Source organism: Myiozetetes cayanensis, unplaced genomic scaffold (assembly GCF_022539395.1).
Source record: "Myiozetetes cayanensis isolate MyiCay16 unplaced genomic scaffold, myiCay2020 scf5-8, whole genome shotgun sequence".
Classification (NCBI taxonomy): Eukaryota; Metazoa; Chordata; class Aves; order Passeriformes; family Tyrannidae; genus Myiozetetes; species Myiozetetes cayanensis.
The window spans coordinates 58,620,486-58,646,382 of NW_026087742.1; the positions used below are offsets into that span (position 1 = coordinate 58,620,486).

The following is a 25,897-nucleotide window of genomic DNA, read 5'->3' on the forward strand; positions in this document are numbered from 1 at the left end:
TATAAAAATGATTTTTCTCTACATCGCAGAAGCAAAGAAGCTTTATTAATCACAACTATTCAGGTCTCTACTGTTGACAATGAAGTCTGCTATGTCCAGGCTTGTCTGTGAAATATTGCTCGTTTAAAAATACTATTTTTATGGGTGTTAGAATAAGTGATCCCTTGTAATGCTCTACCAAACTATGCTTGGGAAATGAAATGACAAAGTAAAACAAAAACAATCTCTTGAAATTCAATTTATGGAGCCAGTCAGAAAGTCCATAAGCACACAACTGACAGGAAAGTTTCACTTCACTAATATCAACTAATTAGAGAATTAACTTCATGATTTTCTGTCCAACTAACATAATTTCAAAATCTCCCTTCAATACCCTTCAGCTCAGGGTATTTCTTGGTAGAACCTCAAGACATCCTGCTTGAATAGAGAAACAAAACCAAAGGTTTCTCTTACATGACCTGCCCCTGGTCTTGACCCAGCATAAGTATTGATGGCTTTGTTGTTCAGTTTCCCCAAGAGTTTTAGTTTTTCCATGAGGTTAAAATATAATATGGATTATACACCTACTACAAGAAGCAACTAATACACAGTATGCAATATTAATCATAGGTGATGTTTTCAGAATATAAAAATATAATATCCTCAGAAAGCATTCCATGTATTTTTAAAAAGACACGAAGAATTCATGGATGGTGCAAAAGATCTCTTTAAAAAAGAAAAATCTTACCTGTCACAAGCTGTTGTCCTGCTAGTCCTACTGGAACCATCCCCAGATTATTCATAGCTGTAGCCCAAGCTGTTGGATCAGTGACTGACATGTTAAGCTGTGTGGTATCTATAGCTATGCTTCCCAAACCATCAGCTGCTGCAAGAAAATAAAGATGAGAAGTCAACGCATCACAATTTTTAACCAAAACTTTTAGTGAAAATGTGGTATCGCCACTGCTGATTTTGGGTTTGTTTTGTTTCTTAATTATGATCCACCTTTAGAACATTGTTACTAGTACTTGGTATTGAATAGCTAAACATAAAGACATTGGAAAAATGTAACAGACATAAAATGAAATAAGAATATTCAGGTTGGTTATATGGAAAACTTTTTCACCCTGAGGGCAGTCAAGCAGTGGAACAGGCTGTGCAGTCACCACCCCTGGCAGCTTTCAAGACTCAACTTGACAAAGCCCTGAGTAGCTAGTCTGACCCTATGGCTGGCCCTGCTCTAAACAGGAGGTTGGACTGGAGACCTTCTGAGGCTTCTCCCAACCTGAATGAATTGCCCTGCAATACTCTGATATAATTTAATTATATATAAATAATTGTGGCAACTTGTCAGAAACCTGAGAGAACTAAACACATCCCAAGGAAAGAACTGTTTTGCATAAGATGCAATTTTCTGTTTGTATAAGATTTAAGAATACATTATCCCCTAAATAAAAAGAGATCAAAACAAATCCATTCACTACGGAAATATCAAGTTTTGTTCTAAAAAAAAAAAAAAAGGAGAGAATTATCATGAATATGGTCAAAATAGACTGAGCCCAGGTATGGATTTTCCTAGGTTGGGTCAGATAGCTTGAAGGATGGTACCTTTCTGATACTGAAACGCCAAACACAAGATGTGATCACACATTTTTGCTTCTCCCCTCCCCAGTCACAGCTGAAATCAGCTCTTTCCAGCTATTTTCTTATGACCTTTGCAGACCTGAGATATTTACCAGCGGCCATTGCTTTTCCCCAGTTCCTTTTGCTTCAGTTAGACTTCTTCAGCTAGGAATAATGAACTACTGTATTAGCAGCATCTTGAGATGGGATATCACTAAGCACAGGGCCCACACACAGCTCATTAGGCTCTGAAAGAGAAAAGACGGAGATCAACTATCAGTGCCACAGTCAGAACACAACAACAAACCACTTTGGGAATCCATTCAAAGCTCCTGCCCACTCCCTCTGGATTTCCAGCCCCAGCCTCTTTAACAGGTACTGTAGAGGTGTTTCAGCAAATGCGCATTCTTGCCTGCTGAACAAACAGTAACACTTATGAATCTGTCAGACCACTGAATAGCCCTTCACAAATTAGGTCTTATCAGTAGCTACACAGCCTCCTCAGCATGAAGGCATCAGCTGAAAGGACATATTAAGGGATGAGTATGATTTATTCTTTTGGGATGAGTATGATTTATTCTTTTTTAAACTGTTAACAATTAACTGATGTTGCAAGTTTCAAGTAAATAGTTGTCTGTTCTGAGATAAAAAGGAAAAAAATACTTTGCAATGACTTACAGAATGGATCCTGCAGTAATGTGCAACAGAAAACCTAACAAAGCTGAAGACGATGTCTGCTCCTTAACTAACACTATATCTTTGGCTCACAAAGGTTAGTTAGCTGAAAGCAAAAGTGGAGTATCTGTTTCTAGCTGATTGCTCTCATCAGGTATCTGTCAGACCATGAATTTTACATAAGGGCAACTTCTTGCTGTTGCTATTGTTGTTTGTGAAGCTGACCACATCAGTGCATGCTGGTCAGAAAGGCTGAATGAGCCACTGGTAAGAGGTCTGACCAAAGTGAGCTCCCAGCACTTACAGCACAGGGAGAAAATGCTGGGCTGAGGATGGTCACATACACATACCCATGTTAGCTTTTGTGCATTAGTTACATGGGACTATGGAGCCCCTGGTGGTCTAGTGGTAAAGGCGCCGCGCTATCACCGCCGAGACCCGGGTTCGATTCCCGGTCAGGGCCACTCCTGGGCAGGTGGGGCTCGTTAGCCCTTAAAGGCAACCCACCTACGTCCTGAGGACCTCGCTGTCACCGTCCAAGCTCGCTTGGCCCCAGCAGATGAACCTTAGGATTAAAGGGTGGGCTCAGTTCCGCGCACACTGTGTCTCACCTAAAAAATCCAATGCGCAGGCTGGAAGGTGGAAAGACCTTCCCCGGATCTTCGCTCGCGAAGACTGGCCATTATTATTATTATTATTATTATTATTATTACATGGGACTATGGGCAAAGGAGGGTTACAGTATTTTTTGGTTGTCCAGCACCTTAAGAGATCTGACGTGGGGTGTTTGGTATCAAGAGCCAGCAACTGACCAGAAGACTAAAAATGTTCAAAGAGTTCATTAATGCTGTGCAGTTGTATCTCGGTGACTTGTTCAGCCCTAAAATAGTTGTGCTAACTTTAAAAAAGTACTTGAAAGACCTTAATTAAGAGGTTTCCAACATGCAAACCCTAAGGATTCATCTTTAGAAAAGACACAATTAACATAATTACACTATATTTTAGCTTAGTACCTCCCACACTTTTTCATGTGATGTGCATAAAGTACAACCCAGAAAGCATTATATTATAGTTCCATGGCACTGTATAGATCACTTCATAGGAACATCACCACATCAATGGCTGTAAAATCAAAGAAAGAGAAGGGATCAGGCAACGCTCTACATTTTTTAGTATATTGTAATTTACAAATAACCAGTATACTAGGCTAAAAAGTATTTTGTCCAAATCTACAGTGGTTCTATTTAAAAGTCAATATTTATCAACTCTTAATATTTGAATTTGCAATTCCAATTCTTATTTGATCTCCACTATTCATTATACATAACATAAAATATTTTTATGGTAAAATTAGCTTTTAAATAACGTCTATAAACACCAAACAAACACTGAATGAATGTCATCTGTGGGGAATGTGACTAACATAAGGCAAGGCACCCAAGATTTATGTCCAGTTTTTAAAAACTGGATGTCTCCTGTTCAGCTCCTTAAACTTGTACTTAGCTCTTTCCACTTGTACTTACTTGTACTTAGCTCTCTCTTTATAGCTCCAGAGGCTATAAACTTCTGACCACAAACATCTATTTCAAGGTTAGGGCTGGCTGAATTATTCCTTGTCAATAAGTTATTTCTCCCCTTGCTCTTTGTGAATCATTTCCAAACCAATCCCAATTTACAAACATATGCTGAATAGCTCAGATGAGAGTGGTTTGCTTCTTCCCCTGACCAGCAGTGTTGTTGCCTTAATGAAAAAAGACAGATTTAAAAGCCAACAGTGATGAAAAGCCTCTTCATACCTCGCTGCATGCTAGTTGCTTGTCCCCATAATGCATCACCGTAACTAACAGGGAGGAAGAAGGTACTGCCTCCTGGTTTTGGGGGCATCTCAGGTAGGCATGGACTACTGGGATAAGAGGTAGAGAATGGGCATTGCACTCTCTCTCTGCCACCCTCCTTCCTCCATTTTACTGCTTGTTGAAGTGTGCACCAGGTGACAAAACCAGACCTGCTTCCAAACTACAGATCAGTTGCTACAATCTCTTCTGCCCAAACCCACATTGCAGTTGCACCAGCTCTCCAGAAATGCAATAAACGCTCAGACACTGGGCTAGACAAATGCACTTCTCCTACTGGGAATTAGTAGGTGACTTTTTTATGTTTGCCTTCTGACAAGTTGTCCACATATTTCAAATTTTAGTATGCGTTCATGAATTAGCCACAAGTATTTGCTGAAATCCTTGCAGAGAAACAAGAACATAACACCATGATTATGAAAGAAAGCAGAAACAGTAGGTAAATTGGAGAAACTTATACTATATCACCAGATGTGCCTGATATGCCATCGAATTCTTTGCTCAAAACACACTCCTGTAGCCCATACTAGCTCTGGGAAGCTTTACTTTCTCTCTGACCATCAAGTCTACTGTTTTATCAACAGGACCTGGATGCAGTGCAAGCTGAACCAGGGGAAAACCCATAAAAGAGCACGTGAGAAGCCTAAAGTGAAACTAGTTCTATCTAACCAAGAACTGCTGGAGGCTATTTTGTCAGTGGAAGAGAGCTGAATCACAAGCATAAATGAACTTATGAACACTGAATAATTTGCAGTAAGCTGTAGGCAGAACTAATGCTCCATCCTGAAGGACACAGACTGTAGAAACTAGCTCTTTTAAAGAGAAAAATACTAATTGTGAACATCCCTTCTAGTGACAACTCAGTGGTTATTTAACACAGAGTAACATAATACAGATAAAATAATCTTACAGGCATTTCACACCTGATTTAGACTCAAATATTAGCTTTTGTTTAAAAGTTTTCAGAAATTTGGATAGAGAAGGTTTCATTGATGCTTAAAATTTAATCAGCTTTGGGCAAATTTCAGCCTTTTTATTGTATAGTTGAGACACTGCACTATTAAAGCCTTCATGGCTTTAATTGGAAACAAAACAAGCCAGGAAGACAAACAAACACACTGACTACGTCATATTAAAAAGCCAAGTTCTAAGTTCAATGAGAAATACATCTGCTAGCAAAGATTCTTGCTTTCTTAATAATAAATGGAATCACTGTGCCATTGGTTAAACAGGCAAGAAAGCGTAAGCTTATGTAGGGATCTTGTGTAACCTGAGCAGACATTAATCAACACTTTTCATTGACATTGCACCTTTAGAAAGCATTCCTGATCTACAATTCATTAATACTCCTCTGGGTATTAATGACCCGAAGATATGTGTAAAAGAAATCTGTGTTTATAAACACTTGAGCACGGGAGTAGTTCTACTCCAGGGGAGTAACTTCAGAAGCAAATAAAACCATAATCCTGATTTATTATTTTCACATTTAGGTGAAAATGTCTAACATGTTCTGGGCCCTGTTACTTCCTGGAGGTTTGGGAGAGGCAGGGTTGTTAATACGAACTTTTTTATTTGATTAACAAAATTTTAATGCCAAACACTCTGTAAAGCGATTTCACGTTACACTTTTTTGGTGGTCTTTCTTTTTGCAGACACAATGCAAGGACCAGTCCTTGGACTGTGGATTGTGAGAGACATTAAGACTTCCCTGAGACAGGTTTTCAGGAAGATAAAGCACCCTGAAGTCCATATCAATGAGCACTTCTCAGTCATAGCAGTCATAGCAGATTGTACTTAGCGTGCATATTTTATACCAGGCAATTAAATGCAGTTACCCAAATGAATACAGAAATCGGTTATATATTGTGCATCAATTATCACAGGCAATGAATGCCATGAGACAAAGAAATTAACACAACATAAAGCTAATTCAATAACACAGCAGATTGTGAAGTTAAAATCCTACCCTTTAGATATCCATAACACCAAAGACAATGAGTTACAACACTTAGTGTAGCTGATTAAATATACCACTGTAATGAGGTTCTGTGGAGTGCCCAAGTCAGTGGCCAGCCCTGGGATTCAAGGGAAGGTTCTCTGCCCAACTTGGCACCAACCTGCTGGGTAACATTTCAGTCATTTCACCTCTGTCTAATTTTCATGACCATTAAATCCTTCGAGGAAAAGACTGATGGCATCAACCTTTCGAAACCTGGACTACAAGTCCCAAAGACATTAAATGCTATTGGTGCCAGTTCTTGAGACAACACAGATGGGAAGCACCAATGTGGCATCTTGTGAACTGTTACATCTAGTCAAGTTTTCCAGCTCTCAAAAGAATGGCAATTTCAAAGTGTTTGTTACTGCTCACTGTGATTCATAGGACAGTGGTCATTACGTTGATCACACTCCACCTGATCTGCCAAAGTACAGGTAATTTATTAGGCTATCTCCAGCTGTCTTCTAAAACACAGCAAGCATTTATTACTGGTTCTTTCCAATATTTTTGTTTGTCCAGTTGAATACAAGACTCCCAATAAAGAAGAGAGAAAGAAAAGCTAGACAAGCATATACTGTAAGTCACTATCCAATTCTTTCTGAACACCTTACAATGAAGAAGAAAAATGGGAGTAACAACAAAGAAGGTGATACTTTTGTGCCATAGCAATCCTACATGGGGCACATGAAAAAAGAGCATATTCAATGTGATTCTGAAGGTGGCTTTAAATAATAATATTGCATATGCAGTGTTACAAGAGGAGGCACTGCCTCATGTCTTTGCATGGCTAGTGGTATGTTAACACCTAGAAAACTTCACCTAAATCCTGAAATTCAAAAGGAATTGAAGAAATACACACATTTCTTGCAACAATTTGCAAAAAGACCTGTACTAACACAATTAAATACATGAGGTACTGGATCATTTTTGAAAAAAAAGGTCTTATTTTCTGGGATGGGATCCTAACTTAGGCATCTACTGCTTCACCTCCTTGCAACTTTACTGGAGAGGCCTGTTGCTTTCCAGCATCTCCAGAGTCACCCTGTTTACCTGGATTTGTCTGTCACATCTCTCTCTTACAGGAGTCCTTTGAAAGTAAAGATTGATTCTGCAGGAACTGGCACTTTCCTTAAGAAAACAGCTTCATTAGGCACAAGCTAGTGATGATAAGCTCCCTTAGAGTCTAAATGGGAGCTCTAGTTATGTGTTCACTCACATTATCTTTCTGGTTTTTTGTCTTATGAATGATTTATAACACCTTTGTTCATTCTATATTATGCCAGTAAAAAACTACACTGTCATCTTATAAACTCATAAAATATGTGCTGCTGCATTAACAGCTTTCACTTTTCACTATATACACTGAATATGTAGGTTTTTGCATAGTTGCAAAGGATCCTTTCCACCAATTTTCACTAAAAACAGTTAATGAGTACATCATGGACATACTGATAGGACTAAGAGTACTTAGAGAAAAATCACAATATGTTTAATATTCAACAAAGCCAATTTGTACAAAACATATTTTCTGGAAGGACTGCTCATTTGAGATGCTGAGTTACTTCAATCCTCTGCCCCAGTGCTTCTTGAAGATAACACATTGCACACGCAAAGGCCAGACTTCCCTTGGAAAGCAGAACACTGAAAGACTTCAACACAGAAAGAAAAATAAAACAAAGGTCACCAAGATAAACAGGTGTTGTCTTGCGATGCTCCTTGAAAGGTCACTCGGTAATATTTCATGGTAAATCCTAAACTTCACTGGCATCTCAAAGCAAAGTCTTAACAGGTTACAAATGCACTTTTTCTTTTGCATATATTTTAGCAGCTGCGGTCGGAATATGCTGATGTCTATAAATAAAAGCATCTGGAAGCACATTAAGCAAAGCATTATAGAAGTCCAGCTTATTTACTGAAAAAGCATATGCAGTTCCAAAATCATCTGGAACAGACCAAAAAAAAAAAAAAAAAGCCATGTTGCTGCCTAGCAATGCAGCGCAGTTTTGATAAAAAGAGGTCTGATTATTCCTTGAACACAAAACGCTGTTGTGAATTGATGATTGCATCTCCATTTTTTACCCTGCCAAGATGTCTTGCATTGTGACTCACTTGCTTCCCATTTAAAAGAGTAGTGACATAGTGACTAAATTAGGACAATCCTTTCTTTAAATGCCTGCATTTTTTAATTTATATTTAACAACAACAATAAAATTATTCTGAAATCTTTTAATTACTTATAGTGGTATTTTTATAGAAAGTCTTGTATCACACTATTTTCTACTAAAGGCCACTGACCACTTTAGAAACGTGACATCCCACACCACTGTATTTCAGTCCAAAGAGGAAGCACCTGAAGTAGCTTTTCAGCAAATACACTTCAGCAGTTTTACTGAAAGGCTGAATACTGAAATGAGAGGTACTGGAAAGGCTCCTTGATGGCATAAAGTACCTGGGCCAGTCATTAGATATTGGCTATACGTGCTATTTCTTATCTTTCTGGGCTTGAGAGAATATCTATATAAATACACCACACTTATCAAATACCTTCTCACACTACCATACAGTGTCCTTGCTTCGTGTTTACCAGACCTACATCAAGGTGCTAAAATACAAAGGATTGTTTGGGTTTTTAAACAAAAACAAAGGGGAAAAAAATAAAAACCAAAGCAAGCTGGGACATATTTCCAGAAAGATGTTAGCTTCTTGGCTAGCCTAAAGTGAAATCACTCCCGTGTCACCTCCTGAAAAAAATGAACAGCTTGACAGGTAAGCTCTCTCTGTGGCAGAGCCCCAGTGACAGTACCATACAGACCATCAGAGGCAGGCGTGCCTCAATAATGAATTTCCAAATGAACTGAGACTGCTGTCTACTAATCCCAGAAGACCAGGATACAGCTGAGTTTCACATGGTAACATTATGTATGGAAAGTCTATTTTAAGTAACTTTTTAGAAGTTTCTAAAATGCATGCATTATCATTTTTCTTCTCCTTCAAAGTCTGTATAATTGAACTACTGGAGTTTCAGGCAGAGATTCATGGGGAAGAAAACTCAAACCTGTCAATCAAACTGTTTTCATATTTTTAAAATGCACTTTTATCACCGGGTCAATTTGTGGCAAGAGGTGATATCTAAGTGTCCTCGGTTAAGTGCCTGGGTGACCTGCAGAGCACTTTTTTGCACAATACTGAAGCAATATAAAGTCATACTGATCAAAATTTTATGCAATACCATCAAGTATTCTCTCAGTGACAGCTGTTAAGTGAAACTCTGGAAAAGAGGTTTAGGCTTGGTTTATTTGTTTTAATTAAAGGTTTCTGATGCTAAATTTTCCTTAAGAGAAAATTCACTGTCTCTTCTATCAATATACATCTGTCCTCACTCTGAAAGCTGCCACCCCTTTCAGCACATCACACTCAGGGTATCTTCTCCAGCTATGAGTTCTAAATTGCTAGTGTGCTCCCTGGGCTCATCTATCTTGCAATTCTTCTATTCCTCTTAGTTTACCTCCTGTTCTCCATTTACCTCATAACGCCCTTTTTTGTTTTTTTGTATTATTTTGTTTCCTTTCACTGACTCCAACCACCCCTTACAATGGAGGTCAGTTTCTTGCCTTAGTCTGCTCTGGGCCATTCTCTCATCCAAGTATCCCTTCACATTATTATTTGTTGCACTGTACTGTTTTATTAGGAAAGGGAGGGATTCACCTCACCTAACTTCTGGCAATGCAGACATCTGTGCTTGAGCTTTCCTGCTGCCATTGTTGCCAATGGGGAGAACCAGATGCTTCTGCCAGCCTGTTTGAGACACCTACTTTGCTAAGCAGTGAAGTACACCTTGGAGGTGCACATCTCACTCCTCTGACTAGAAGTCTACACTGCAGTTCTGCATATGAACATCTGTTTTGTCAGACACCCATGGGATGAGATGAGCTGCGCTGAGCAAACTGTGCCTTGGGAGCTCAACCGTCGCTCTGCTACCTGCATGCCATATGAATCCCAGCAAGACACTCAGTCCTGAGGGACTTGGCTCTTTTGCCTGATAACTCTGGCACAGTGAACTGCAGGAGAACAGAAAGCATGACTCAGTTTGCAATAACTCATAAGAATGTCCCAAATATTGACACATATAGATAGTAAGAGAGAGAGAGAGAGACGGTTTGCTTTCTGATTTTATTTTCTGTCCATCCCCAGTATGTGCCAACATACAAGTATTAGTGTTCGACAATGGGAACTGCATTTCCTGCAACTCTAACGCTCTACATCTGCCTTTTCTCTGGAGCGAAAATACATGCTGGACCTTTTCCTCCTACTTTCAAATGAAATTCCATCTCCTCCACCCCATTTATGTACTAGACACTTAACTTCCTGGCTTCTTGAAACTCCCATTTTAAAGATCAGTGAAAATCTGATTGGCTACCACAGTCCTTTGTTTCTGCCCATCAGCCTTACCATATGTAATCGCATTTAAGTTGAGCACAACACCTTCAGGCAAAGCCCCACATGCACACAGAATCACTGAATCACAGAATATACCAAGTTGGAAGGGACCCACAAGGATCATCAAGTCCAACTCCTAGCCCTGCACAGGACCGAATATCATCCAAACACTGTCAGGCTTGGCGCTGTGACCACTTCCCTGGGGAGCCTGTTCCACTGCCCAATCACCCTCTGGGTGAAGAACCTTTTTCTAATATCCAACCTAAAGCTCCTCTGACACAACTTTAGGCCATTCCCTCAGGTCCTGTTACTGGTCACCACAGAGAAGAGATCAGTGCCTGCTCCTACTTTTCCCCTCCCCGGGTCTTTGTGCTTCCTCATACTCATTAGATTTCAATGGAAGCTGAATTAAGTTGCTAAGCAGAGCCACGAATTTTTCTGTTTTCTGAACAGCTGTTTATGGGATCACTGGCGAGTTACATAAATTAGGATTATCACATACTCTGTGGCCACTGAGGGAGAAGCAATCCCACAGTTAACATAAGGTCAGATCAGGAGAACAGCAGCTACTGTGCATCAGCTATGATCAGGCAACAAAAATCATTTCAATGCTTCTCCTCTGTAACTACCTGTCAGGGGGTCAGGACAGAGAAGGCCTGAGCTGCAGATCATGGTGAATATAATGATGCTAAAAACCCTCCCTGACTCCAGTCGGTCCTGCTGAACCTTTAGCCAGACAACAATCCTTCTATTCCCCTTTTCCTGAAACACCTCCTTGTATGTGTATTTCTTCAATTTCAGTCATAATTCTTCAGGGCAGGAAATCATGTGGATTTCCCCCCAGGCAGGGCTAAAACCTACTAGAAACCCATCATTCCTTGTGCTGTAATTGGACTGATACTGGCTTTAGCCAGGAGCCCCCCAGGCAGGGATGTCAGCAAGCCAGCAATGCTCTGAGACCCAGAGGCAAGGCCACCGCCTTGCCAGGCTTCTGCACAGCATCTTGTGTAACAAGGTTTTCATCCCTTTTAAGGCTTTAAAAATACTACTGTGTTATAAAACTAGGAATACTGATGATCATAGCATCCCCCTCTCTCCTCATGCAGGCCTTCCACTCCTTTCATGGAGCTAAGAATCCTCTCACTAACCGTTTTCTGAAGTCGTTTACATTTGTTTTTCTTTTCTTATTTGATTTATAAGCTCTTTAGGTCAGAAAATTTGCCTTTATCTATGCTGATAAAATACAACGTCAATTTACTGCACTATATAAATATTTTCTAATAACAAGGGCAATAACAAAAATAATGTATTTATTGTAATACAGTATTTCTAGCCTTCAAGATACAATAAGAGACATCCCAAAGTCAACAACAAGACCTAAAGCCTTGCAGAATCTTTAACTGCAAAGCGGAAGTCACGAAGTCACTCTGTGAAACTTTGGTAAATTAGTTACTTATATTCATAAATAGCAGTAAAGATCCTTGCAAATTGACCCTCTGGAAAATACAAAGCAGAACATAACCAGTGTAAACCAGCAGAGCACTGCTTCACATGTGTATTATAAGGGTCACAAATGGCTTTCTAGTTACTTTTTAAACAAATGCAATGTTAATACTTTCACTGCAACATTATGAATAAAGCATTTGGCCTGTAGCTATGAATATATGGTATCTGATGGCTTTTGACTTGTTTGTTTATATTGTCATCCAGAAAATTTATGTTCCATGCTCTCTTAGACTCAATCTTGACTTCACCTCTTGAACGTGCAGAGGACACAGCCCATGTAGAGGGCTCTGGGGTGCAGCAGTTTGCCTCAGCTTCCCCAGTGTAGCTTGATGGCCACCCTCAATGCCCTCCCTACAGCAGCACAGAGCTCTTCTGGCACACGGGAGAGAGAACAGGGTGCCAAGGTCAGTGTCCATACCTATTTGGCACCATCTTCGCTCATGTTGCTAATGGTTTCTTTGCTCTTTAAAGCCCTGAGGTATCAAATTAATCAAAATTATGGTGATGATGCAAGAGATTAAACTGACAGGAGTATGAACTGCCCTTGTTTATCCAGGTGATACTACAGGAAGTGCAATGCAGATACATGTAGAGGACAAAGCCCTGTCCTTTGAATTTACAGCCTGAAAGAAAATGCTTTGTGAGACCACTATATTTCTGCCTAAAATACATGGTTTAATTTAGGAGTGCCCAAGTGACACTAGTGGCCCCTGATATATAAGTGGTCAGGGAAAATGACCTCTATGTACCTTCTTGCCTGAAGCTCAGAGCAACAGCAAGTGGATCACTTTGAATGGGCCCCATTTATTCTTTTAATTGCCTACTAATATTTCTTTCAGTAGGAAAGACTAATAGAGCCCTTCTGGCTCGAAATGTCTCCCAAACTATCCAAATTTGCAATTCAGAGAAAATAAATAAGGGGTCTTCTGTTCTGTATAAATGAAACAGGAACTGGACAGGGATCTAGGAGATTCCTGTTCCTCATATAGCTCTGCAACACACCTTTGGCAAGTAATTTAAACTGTCTATGCCTTTATCCCACCTCCCACATGAAATGGTGTGATTATACTTTCTATATCCCAGACTTTATTAATTTTTCCTATTCAGGCTGTTCTCTGCTTATGGGGTATGTCCAGCATCACAGGACCATGACCTGGGCCTGCAGATAACACAGGATTGCATTAGGTTAAAGAATATTTTTTTTCCCAGTAAAAATCAAAACCAAAGCAGAGTAGAATAAAAAAAAATTCAATTATCATAATTTCCTTCGGAATTACTGTCTATCCGAATGTGGAGAAAATAGCAAGTTTCCTTTGAAAGTACTTGCAATGAAATTCACACTCTGTCAGGTGTAAATTACAGCCTTGTATCTCATCTCGTTCTATCTACAGCTCCTTTCTTAGTCATGCATAGCTGCAGTGTACAAAAATATTTCTTGCATGTGATCAAGCAAGTATGGGCACATAAGATGCAAACAAAATATGAGACTTAAAAAAAAATGTTTACTGGCATCCTAAAAGAAAACTAAAAGTTTGTAATCATGCCATTTCTCACTGATTTACAACTGTGCTTGGGAACACAATTCAAATAAATCTATGAAATATTTTCTTAAAGAAGTTACAGAGAACTGAGATAGCTAAAAATAAATGACAGAAAGAAATAATAAACCCAGGAACATGATTATATTGTGCAATCACGGATACAGTAGATCACTTAAATTAAGTCCTGATCATAATAGAGCAGCTCAGTGGAATAGCATCGGAAAGAGACTTTTCATCTTTTTTTTTTCCCCAGTATTAATACAAGACCATCTGATTGCATATGCTTTACAACATCTAATAGATTACTTCAGCCAAATATCTGTACACCATACTAAACACTGCAGAAACTCAGTTTCATCTACGCTCATCTTTGAAATGGTGAACTCTTCCCCAGGTCCCACGGGTTGGTGACACTGGGAAGTGCATCCCTGGCACACGGTGAAGCATCATGAAGTTTGGGAGAAGTCACCAGATGGAGTAGTAGAACACTGTTGTGTTAGTCCATATTTCAAGGTACAAACAAGATTTCAGCCTGGGTAGAAATTCAATGTTCTTAATCTTCTTTAGGACAACTGTGGCTACGGGCAAGGAAGCAGCATATTTAGTTTAATTACACGTCCAGAAATGCCTGAGCTAGGAAATTCTCTCTTTAAAGTCAGCAATTTTGTTTCATTCAGGAATAGTTAAAAACTCTTAATTGTTAAGCTATCTATATAAAGGCTATACCTAAGGTTTACTACTGATTAACTCTCCAAATGCTTATCAGTCGGTGAAGACTTGATGTCTGCCACAGCTCAGAGAGAGAAGCAATAGTTTTCTAGACTACAATCAAACACCTTTGTGGGGCACTAAAGTTAAAAATTTGCTTGTTCAAATAACGCATGAACAAAACAACTTTGTATGATTTCTCAGTGAATGTAAAGAGATGGCATACCTGCTATGAATGGCTACAGAAGTTCTGAAAGATCTGCAGACAAGATACCAGACCTTCCCATCATGTCTGGCACAGTTTTTTGCACTTTCCAGGGTAAGGTAATCAAATTTTGATCCCTAGTTTCCTACTAATCAACACTTGGACTAGTAAATGCAGTTTAATTGAAGTTCATTCATGTTTCTAAGGGAAGTTTAATGATGGAAAGATTCATGCTCCATCTCAGTGGTAGCAAGATTCACATATGTGGATCCATCACTGAGAGTGGCCTGGCCTCTGTTATCATTAATTGAAGCATATTAAGAGACTCAGCGGGAAAAAAATACCCAAATTTGAAATGTCAAGAGACAGATCCATCTAGTTTCATATCCTGTAGTTATATTACACCTTAATTACAGTTAATTAGGAGATATTGTTCCTGGTAGAAGAGCATCTGACATAGTTTTTGTGGATGATTAAACATAGAACAGAATTCGATGCATTTGTTGAATGTGAGATCTGTTTATTGTGACTATACAACTCTGTCTAGAGTATCATTCCTACTACAGAGCAAAACAAAAGAAAGTCACAGGTCAAAAATATTTCCCTTGCCCTGGGCACAGAATCAATGAGGGCTTCAATACCATTTGTGAAAGAGTAATCTTTGACTGAGTGGTATTAGCTGGATTCCTTTCCCCATACAGTATAAAATACAAAAAGTAGAAACCCAGGCTGAAAGCATGAGCTCAGCTTCTGCTGGTATTGATATGGTTTGCTCACACTTATTGATCTATGGCTGTACATGATGCTGAAATATGTTTTACTGGGTTGCCAGAGACCATTGCTTATGCTTAAAACAGAAATTGTAGGATTGGTTTTATCACTGAAAAGTAAGCAGTGCATGTCTTCTGCCTGAAAAGTAATCAAATTAACATTTGTGAAGTAATCTTTCTTCTCAGTTACAAAAAAAAAAAGAAAAAGAAAAAAAAAGAAAAAGAAAAAGAAGAAGAGAAGAGAAGAGAAGAGAAGAGAAGAGAAGAGAAGAGAAGAGAAGAGAAGAGAAGAGAAGAGAAGAGAAGAGAAGAGAAGAGAAGAGAAGAGAAGAGAAGAGAAGAGAAGAGAAGAGAAGAGAAGAGAAGAGAAGAGAAGAGAAGAGAAAAGAAGAGAAAAGAAAAGAAAAGAAAAGAAAAGAAAAGAAAAGAAAAGAAAAGAAAAGAAAAGAAAAGAAAAGAAAAGAAAAAAGAAGCATAATTATCTAGGTTACTGGTACTAGAAAAATCTTGATTTTCACAAACTCTATGCACATTGCTGTCCTAAATGCTTGATTACTCTGAACTGCGACAATTGTGATAAATCATTTGCTATTTACTCTTTAGTGCAACTACATGCTTTGGGCAAAGATTTTTTTTTGTTGTTGTTCATTATTTATTTAGTTTTAAAAGCAAAACCACTCTTTTAACACATTTTTCCATTCCAAGTCATGGACTTTATCTTTGATATGTGATCCAGTTATTTAACTACCTCTCACTACTTCTCCCATGAATTGTTTATACAGTAACTTGGCAGTATAATTTGCATATCACAGGAAAGATCCCATTACATGTTCCCAGAGGTGCAGCTGCACTGGCTTTATCACTTTCTGCCACCTATGCACACCCCAGAAGCAGAGTGTCTGGTTAATCCAGAAAGGCACTTCTTGGCTACCAAGAGTAATTAAACATTAATGGTACAGTTACAATATTTTCAGCCACTCAAAACTTATTTATCCATTGTCTTTGCTAAATATAATATCTAAAAAGATAGTTATCTTTTCATACAAATTTTCCTGCCATAGCAAAATCACAGAGCTTTACCTTTACTTTATTCTGTTCAGCTGTTGCAGCCTTGACCTAAAATAATTAGACAAGGAACAAATGCACAAAGAAAAAAAAGTTGGAAAGAAGGGAAACATGCTTAGAAGCAGAGTAACTCAATATACCACAGAAGAGCTGGAGAAGACTTAGGGGCTGGACATTGCATTTGCTCTCCAGACTCTTACTTGCTGACCGAATGGGACAACGGCTCAAACTGCAGGTTTCGTGGTGATATAAAACCCATGTTTGGGTGTATTCCAGATTATTTTTCACACACTGTATGAAACATTAAAAAAATGACAGCAACATAGCTTTCACTGAGAGGAGCACTTACTCCAAGAGCACTCTGGCAACGTCAAAGCATACAACCACTAGGGATTAGGGCACAGGAATTGAAGGGAAACCAGAACCACACCACAAACACCAATTAATTTCCTTGCACAAAGCACTGCTGCCTCCAGATGTTTTCCCAATAAGCAGACAAACTGTCCCATGCCTTCAAACAGAGCTGTCCAACATGCATTGCAAGTACCAAACATTGTTACCTTTGATTGTCCCTGTACAACTTCACCTTGCAGTGAAAGACTAAGCACATGAAATTTCAGAAACACAAACTCTGTTTCGGTGAAATTTGGAGTGTGAGGTCTATCAGAATTATTAACAAATTATTAACAAAAAGAGCCTTCTCAGAAAGTGCCTCATGCAAACATAGTAACACCCCCCAGATGCATTCAGTGCAATAGCCAACCCAGCACCTTTCCCTCTAGCAATATGACAAATCCACAAAATCCCTGACACCATAGAGGGCTTGAAGAGAGAGAAGGAGTTGATTCACTAACAAAACTAATGGGCTACTGAGTCAGTAGCCTTTGAGTCACAAAATCAACCTCAGTAAAGAGTGATTGAAACTGGTTATATCCCATAGCCCAAGATTGCATTATGTAGTGCAATAGCCAGCAGTCACAGTGACAGAGCAAAAGGCAGATTAAGTGTAAGCATAGCCTGGTGGGCAGGAAGGAAAATCAGAGCTGTTCCTGCCTGTTTAAAAGTGAGCATTTAGTTTTTAAGCCTGTCAGCATGATCCTTTTTGAATGCATTATGTCTACTGACATGCTACCCTGACATTTTGGGTGAGTAAAACAAAATAAAAAAATAAAAAAAAAAAAAGAAAGAAAAGAAAACCCAAACCCCAAAACAAGAGGTAAGGTTATGAAATCAAATATGATGATTTCTACATCTCCACAGAGACCTGGAAGCTCAAACAGCTGCAGCACTGTGCCAGTACATGAAAACCAAAAAATGGAACTGACCTGGGTTTCACGGTTCAAGCGTGCTGTGGCAGGGATCCCGGCACCACTTCCAAATTCAAAGCTTGAATAAACACAGTTGTAGTTTCTTGAAGTGGATGCTTTTAATGCAATCTGAAAAGGGTGAGAGAAAGGGCATATTCCTGAAATGTATGTTTCTCAGGTTTAAATTCTGGAGAAGCCCAGCTCGTCACTGCTTGCTATTAAGACTGTACAGGAGAGAGGGAGAGTCTTTGAGTTCACATACTTAACGCTCAGTGGTGTGTCTGCAGAGTGGCAGGAAATAAACAGTGAGGACGGGTTAACCAGAGACCTGCTGGCTAAAATCTATGTGCCTGGAAACAGAAGGGAGAGGGCTGCAAGGTCAGATATAGTTCAATTGTTTCTAATAGAGCATCAGCCACAATAGAACTACCAGGCACAAACACACCTATCACAAGCTGTACCCACTTTCTATCCTCCCCTAAACTCAAAATAGCAATTGTGCATCAAGTCATGTCAGTCCTTCTGCATTGATCTAGAATGTCCTCCTAGTTCCCAAATACACCATCATTAGAAAGCACCTGTACAATAAATAGAAGGAGAGGACAGAGAGATTAAATAACCCACCTATGCATGCATCTCAATATCTAAAACTCCTCAGTAGCATCCCAAGATTTATTCTCCAACTTATTTCCTAAGACATTTGTGTGCCTTCTGAAATAATGCCACCATTCTGCCATAACTGCATCAAGGGAATATCCACACAGACGGTCAGATAAAAGCTAAAATGTCTCAGAGCCTGATATGAGTAGAAAATCCCTTTACTTGGAACCTGTCTACGAAAATTTCACCACTGCTCTAGTAGATTTCCTCTTTCTTCACAATTGACTCAGCAGACAGAAAAGGGCTTTCTGAAGCCACCAGCTGTGTGTGCAAACAGAGTTGGAGTTGGGCATGGAGCACAGCACAAGTCAGAAAACCCAGATGTGGGGGGGCTTGAGAGGAGGAGAGAGAGCAGCTATCCATTATGCTTGGAAATGCGCAGAGGAAGAATGAGCAAAGCTACGCTTCAGAAGAGCTCATTCTGCTGCAATATGTAAAGGATGCAGCAGACATTTCCCACAAGATCCATCCCAAGAACTAACACTGGTACAAATCAGATAAGGTTTAAGACATTTTGCTTTAGCTTTTTGCTAGAAGCTTTTTTTAGAGAAAAACGTGGGGTACTGTCCCACATGCCTGTCCATCCCTGCCACCCCTCCCCCCTAAAAAAAAGTAACAAACTCAATAGCAATAGAGAAGCACAAAGTAATACTGTGGTTGCACACCTTTTTTTTTTTTTTTCTGCCTACAGAATAGTTACAGATGCTAACCAAGGCAACTTCATATCTCTAGATATTTATTCTATGCTTGTAAAATGAAATGGTATTTTTCATCTCACCTTGACTGGAACAGAGAATATGTTTGGATTATAAATTGTTTAGAATTACTTGTTAAAACTGTCGGCTTTTCTGTATCTGCTTGTAGGAGGGACAGGAGGGAGAAGATGGATAATACTTTACAAATAAAATCATAGAAGAGAAAAACAGAAAGCAAGCTTTGTTTTCAACTGGTTTGAACTGGTCAAATGACAAGAATCAGTTGCCTTGGAAGCAGATCTGTGCTAAATGAAACCTTTCACCTGTCCAACATATGAAATATTTATTATCTGAGAGTGACTAAAGATTCAATAAAGCCAGACAATGCAGAAAGCAGACCCAAGCTCATCACCTCCATGAATTTCACAGGTCCTGTGGCAGCCAGATTAGATTTTGCCACAGAGAAAGGGAATTGGGCTCAACTGCAGTATGGGGTGTGAAGAGAAATAAAACTAGAGGAAAGTAACTTCTTAACTAAACTTATATTTGATTTAACCAGGTTGGTGAAGCAAAATGATGATCCTATACTGTGTTTAGTAAGGCTGGAAAACACTATAATTTCCAGTTAGTGAGAAGAGCCCACTCTCTCTTTAGATAATTACTTTTCTAATAAATTATTCTTGGCCACTTGTTTCCCCATAAAAATTGTCCAGTGTTTTTGCCTTGTAGAAGTTGTTGGATTGTTGGGGTTTTTTTTCCTTACTTTGTGGGGGTTGGAATCAATTTATTATAGCAATGAAACTTGGTAGAGATCCAGACATAACAATATGAAAAATGTTCATTCTAAAATTCAATTATGGGATTCCTTGTTCATTTTATCTCAGAGCATCCCTAAGAATTCGATCCTGCAAAACTGATCACAGCTGATGCAAAAGTGGGCATGTAATCCAGTTCACTTTAATTTTCAGGAATAAGACTTTAAATATTTCTGTAGATATAACCCTAACTGTGAACAGAAATAAGAGCCATTATTTAAGAAAGTGATAATTTTGCATAGCTGATTTCAGAAGCGAATCACGCTTTGAAATAATATTTCGTCACATACATTTGTTTCTCAGAAAACCTTGATTTCCAAGGTCTTTGACATCCTTACTGTGGCTAAACAGCTTTAAGAACTGCATTCTAAGGTGCTGAAAATGTCTAATTCAGCTAAGGGGTAAAAATGAAAACAAAAGTCCATTGCCATTATATTCTAAATTGTACCACAGTAAAGTGTAATATTTCTGCTAGGTCTGGGGTGTGTGAAGGGGGTTGTGGGGGTGTGTGTATGTGTGTAGGGGTGTGTGTGTGAAGTGACTGAAAAGTCGTAGAGAGTTAACACACAACACCAAAACATAATCACTACTTTCAGTTCATGCCATTTCCTTATCAAACTGCACTGGGCAATTGCGTGAAGATTTTAGCAGTAAATATTGGATCAGGTAACATCATTCAAGTCAGAATTTCAGGCTCTTGGACGCTGCACAGGACTGATCCTGCACTAACAGTTAAGGCGGAAGTTCGTTCTCTAATGAACAAGAGGAGGAAGGGATGAAAAAGAGCACAAGGAAAGAGCAAATATGGTATCGGAATGGTGCCATTGTGCAAAGCGTGCCCCCACAAAACTGATGCACAGACTGCTGGAAAATGGGAATTACTGGTTTCACAGTGGCATGTAACATTTATCTCCAGCCTCTTTCACAACACCATAGACCTTAAAATATTAACAAGTTCTCTGTTTCAGTTATGCTACTCTGGTACTAGTCCCCTGCCTTAAGAGAGTGCACATCTTATCCCAGGCAGGAGAATTTTCCCATACCTAACACATAATACTTAGTTTTACACTCATGCTTTTCCTAGACTCAGCCTTCATTTTCATTGCTTCTATGCAAATTACTTCCTACACATCTGTTACAGTCCCTTTGCCCTCTAACAGAGCGCTGTGCTTATGCTTTTCCAAGTATGCCAGAAAGAGGTTGCTAGGTTCCAAGTGCCCCAAAAAGCACAGAATGTGCCTTCTTTCCTGCCTTTCCATATGCCTGGAATACCCCCCTTTTTTTCCACCATGGTACATCAAGTACCTTCCCTTTCTTTCAGAAAACTGAGAATCCATCTGTTCATCAAAGTGCTCCATCTGCAACAACAGCAAGTCCAGTGATGTGCTGCCAATATTTCAACAAAGGGCTCCTCTAAAACCATTCCCCTGAGTCAGTAACACAGCCCACGTCCCCAGGGTGAGGATGCTTGCAGACAGGAGGTGTGTGTGGAACAGGCAGGCTCTATTCGTTTGGTTTTCCCATTTCTACAAAATGCTTTCCCACACCCAAGGAAATAGGCAGTACCATTTGGCAAATGCATTTCTTTCACATGCCTCCTACCAGAAGTGTTAATACTTGGGTCCTAGGAAGTGAAAAAATTAAACAAAACAAAACAACAACAGCAACAAAAACCACAAAACAAAACAAACAAAGCAAAAAAACCCAAACAAACCCACTCCAAACAAACAAAAAACCAAACCAAAACCAAACCAAAAAACCAAACCAACAACCCCCCCCCACTCTTTGTTGCAACAGTTGCAGAGTGAGCACCTGAAAAAAATACAAGGGTAAAGATGGTAGGGAGGGATCTGAATCCCTTCAAGGGACTTTTCAGGACTGTGTCTGTGTCAAGCTAATTAGTGAAAGGGCCTCAGTTACAAAGAAGGAAATTGTGCCAAATTTTCCTTTCAGCATGGACTAGTGAAGGCCTGAGCTTCACAAACATGATTGGTAAGCCTGAGGAAAAGGGTGAGGGAAGAGAGCTCAACAGCTAAGGCAGGCAGTTTTTCAGGACAAGTGTACAGTACTTTTGTCATTCATACTTCTGTATTAGGTCTGAATACATATCATACAGTATATAAATACATATATGCATATATATGTATAAACATTTGTGAATTAGACAGTTGCTTTTACAAACTTGGGCTACTGTCTTTTCTCTCTCTCTTTTCTATGCTATGTTGTCTTTTCTAACTATCCTGTCTCAGGCATTTTAATAGCCCAGGCGTAATAATTTTCCCTATGTGATTATGCGGGAGTTGATGCAGGCCAGGATGCTCCAACTGCATGTACTTTGGATCATCCACTTTTTCTGTTGCTGTTTCTCAGCTGCACAGTGTTAGATTTATGATAGCTGCAATCACATATAAATGGCCAACTGTTAAATTACATTAAACTCCTAGAGTTTTCAAAGGTGACAGTGACAGTATAATATTATTTCCTATTTTTTAAATCAGCAATTTCTTGTATCATTTGAGACTCTCTTTAAAAAAAGAACTCTCTTCTACATTGGAACACATGATCTATACCACTTTAACTCTCTTATCTTGACGCACTTTTTTAATAAGGAAAATTAAACCAAACCAAACCAGAAAACAACAAAAAACTTGGACTCAACAACTCAGTGTTGAGTTCAGCAGATCACTTTTGTTGATTTTGAAGAATAAAGAATACAAGATTAGCAGGAGCGGTTGCTCTCACATAGTTGAGCTCAATAGCATTAAACCATAATACATGTGCAAATTATAACACTAAATAATCTCTATTTATATGCCAGAAAGCCATTATAAATATGTTCTGGTTCTGTCTGCTTTGGCTGCCACATAAATGGCAAAGTGTCAAGTCTCTTACCTAAAAATGCAGGCAGCGCTAATGTGTCTGTCTCATATCGAGTTCTTCCAGAGAGAAATCCTGATCCTTATCTAAAAAAGCACAACAGCACATTTTGGAGATCACCCATCTATAGCAAAACACTTTGGAACATGTTTATGTTTAAAGCATTTAGTGAACAGGAAGAGATTAAGCATGTGCTCAGTCTCTGTTGAACTGCAGCCCGTTTCAGGCTTCCCTAAAGCGATCTGCAATGCTCAGAGCTGTCCTTGCACAGCCACCCTGCTGGCTCCAGCACCCCGGGTCTTCTACAAAATAGGTTTAGGGAGCATGCCACATGAAAATAACAAAAGACAAGTACAGCCCAAACCAAAGCATCACTGGGAACTTTCCTTCCAAGCCAGGAAAGACAAAAACTTTTGAAACAGAGCCGATAAGGCCCAGGAGGGCTGGAGCACTGCTGACACAAGGCACAGGCGTATACAGCCCTAGAAATCCTACTAGCTGAATTGGTAAGGAATCATGGGATGGGTGGAACATAAGGATCATTGTGTCTTTTTTAGCAGACAATAAAATGAAGCACAGACAAAACCCCCAAAAGTTATCTGCTAAAGACCTGCTAAAGCAAAGTTATGACAGAAATTTGAAATTAATCCAGATCTGCTGAATTTTAGCCTGATTCTCCAACTTTCAGAACAGCATCCCTCCTGGCTTTGAAATATGCATCGAATCATAATTAAAGCAATTTATATGTCCATCATGTTAGCAAGGCAAGGAAGTAAAAATGCTTTGCAAAGAATTTTCGAAGTCACTTGTCACAGTGGGGATGAGTTGAACCAGCAAAGGTGAGGCAGGCAGTTTGACACTCACAAGAGCATTTTCCTGTAAGTTAATTACCCTCTCATTTTTCCCTATTTTCTTCAAATCTCTTAAAATCCCTGTAATACATCCAGCCCAGTTTCACTTAGTTTTCATCTTGGCAAAGTGTGTTACCAGTTTTCTCCCTAATTTGTGCTCCCAAAGTCATTGCATGACACAGAAAGCCAGTCTGCTTTCCCAGAGTGAGTTCTTTGTAATCTGTTCTGCTCTCATCTGGTTAAAAGTATGTGAACAAGAATATAACATCCCACACAAAACCCTCACTTTTTAGTTTGGAAGAAAAAGATCCTGCCCTTACTGATATATGAGTGAGCAGGAACACAAAGCTGTCAGCCCTAAAGTAAAAATAGAGGGATTATGTAGGGCCAGTAAGTTGGTGAGTAGGATGGTTGATACCATCCCATGACTTTGAAACTTTCTGTATTTTCAGTCTTGTGAAGAGATATCCAACATACAAGCGAAGTTGGGAACTACATGAGAGAAACTAGCTGAGCTGTGTTTCCTCTAGCATTCACACTTCATCTCTCCTCCTCTGTGCCACCCTTTGGCCTCAGTGCCCCTTGTGTCTAGTAATCCCCTTATGGTTCCTCTATCCACAGATGCCACAGCCCTCTGCAGGAATGAAACTTGGTGACCTAGTCATGGTTTTCTACTGGGCTACCACTGCACAATCTTCCTTTGCAAACGCTGCTTGCAAAGAGGAGGGAAAACGCCATCAAAATGCATGAGTGGAACTATCTTCTACTAAAATTCTGCGGTGATCATGATAGTCTGATCCTTTAAGCTGACCACAAGCCTGCAAACTGAGAACATAAGTGTTGCTGATTGGAGCAAGTCAGTGACATAAGAAATACCCTAGAGTGAGTTTTGACAACTAAAGTGTCAAACTTGTCTCTTACTTTCCTCTCTCTGAGAAAAGAACTATTTTCCAGAGGATGTATTTGTTTCCAAAAGCACTCATTAGCACTGAGTGCTAATGCATGCAATTAAAATGTCGGCTGCAGCACAATTTCATCTCCAACACACACCTGAAGGACCAATCCTCCTTACTTTTGTTCAACAGTCCTTAAATATCCCAGCACTCCAAAGCAGTATCTTTTAGTCAAGCCTATATAAACTGTCTCCTAATAAATACAAGCAACCAACTAACCAGCAAGCTAACACTGTATACCTAATCTCCATCTTGCTCAGTATCCTATTTTAAATTATCTTTCTTCAAATATTTTCTTCACATTCCCTCCAACTTTTTTATTGCTTCAACTCTGTGTACAGCTGCTTCTTCATGAGGCAATTTTGTTGCTCAGTTAACTATCACATTAATCAGGTGAATGTGTCTCCTTAGTATATCTAATAATTGCTCATTAAATCAGTTCTCGGGTACTGTTGAAAAATAATTAAAAACCTGTTTCCAATAAACAAGCTATAAAGGCATTACAGGCAAAAGATTGTGTAGGAAATGTATTGGAAACACAGGGACAGAAAATTCTGACCAGGCATAGGCTGGCCAGATTTAGCTGAATACCACAGTAATTGCTCATAGCGTCAGGCTAATAGTAAAAAGAAAGTTATAAATATTCACTTCAAATTAACAATAAATGTATTGTGGCTGAACACAAGCTCTTTTTATGTTTGCTTCCTACAAATAGTCATGTAAACTGAATTCAAAGCTTGTACACTCCATGATTTGCTTCCAGAATAGGAGATATAATTGATATGGGATTTACACAGTTTGATGAAGCAAGGGAGGTCGGGCTCCCAAAATCTTTTGGATCCAGCACACAAAGTTAATTAAGCAAATGGTAAAGGAACTACACCGGTTCCCTGCACTTTCTTCATCTAGCACCATGCACAAGGATATCTAATTACAGTTGTCAGCAAGTGAGGTGATGGGAGAAATCTGCCATCAGGCAATTCAAATAAATATAAACTAGAGATAATAACACTTCCATTGAAAGAACAAGAGACTGAAATTTTTAAGTGATTCCCTTTGCTTTAATTGCTACACAGAAAGTGAAATGACACAGTGAGATCTCAGTGACCAGATAAAATATGTCATTTTCTCCCCACCCAGTGAACCATGCAGCACTGAACAGATGAGTCACCTTCCCCCACCTGAATTAAAGGAGAACAACTGGAAAAGATTTAAAATTCAGTTTGTAAACTGAGCAATTTTAAATCCTCTCCAGGTCAAACACCCCATCTCTAAGTCAGTCACGGATGGCAGTATCAACTTAGCAATAATGAGCATTTATATTTTGCAATTCTTATATATGGGTTTAGTTAGTATTGTGGTGGTTAATCTACTGTTC

The 25,897-nt window shown here is 39.2% G+C and overlaps 1 protein-coding gene across 12 annotated transcripts in view; it reads right to left on the reverse strand.

The window, feature by feature from the left end:
• Nucleotides 1–25,897, reverse strand: part of ENOX1 (ecto-NOX disulfide-thiol exchanger 1) — a 361,706-nt gene that overhangs the window by 133,011 nt on the left and 202,798 nt on the right. For 7 of the 12 annotated variants that reach the window (XM_050331531.1, XM_050331519.1, XM_050331525.1 and 4 more), the window contains 3 exons: nt 17,687–17,797; nt 1,716–1,850; nt 728–865 (listed from right to left, as the gene is read on the reverse strand). In XM_050331531.1, the coding sequence (XP_050187488.1) occupies nt 728–865; nt 1,716–1,725 (148 nt within the window). In that variant the 5' untranslated portion in view covers nt 1,726–1,850; nt 17,687–17,797. Of the gene's footprint in view, nt 1–727; nt 866–1,702; nt 1,851–17,686; nt 17,798–22,730; nt 22,802–25,897 lie in introns of all 12 variants that reach the window. The other 5 variants (XM_050331522.1, XM_050331528.1, XM_050331530.1 and 2 more) reach the window with 5 other exon arrangements.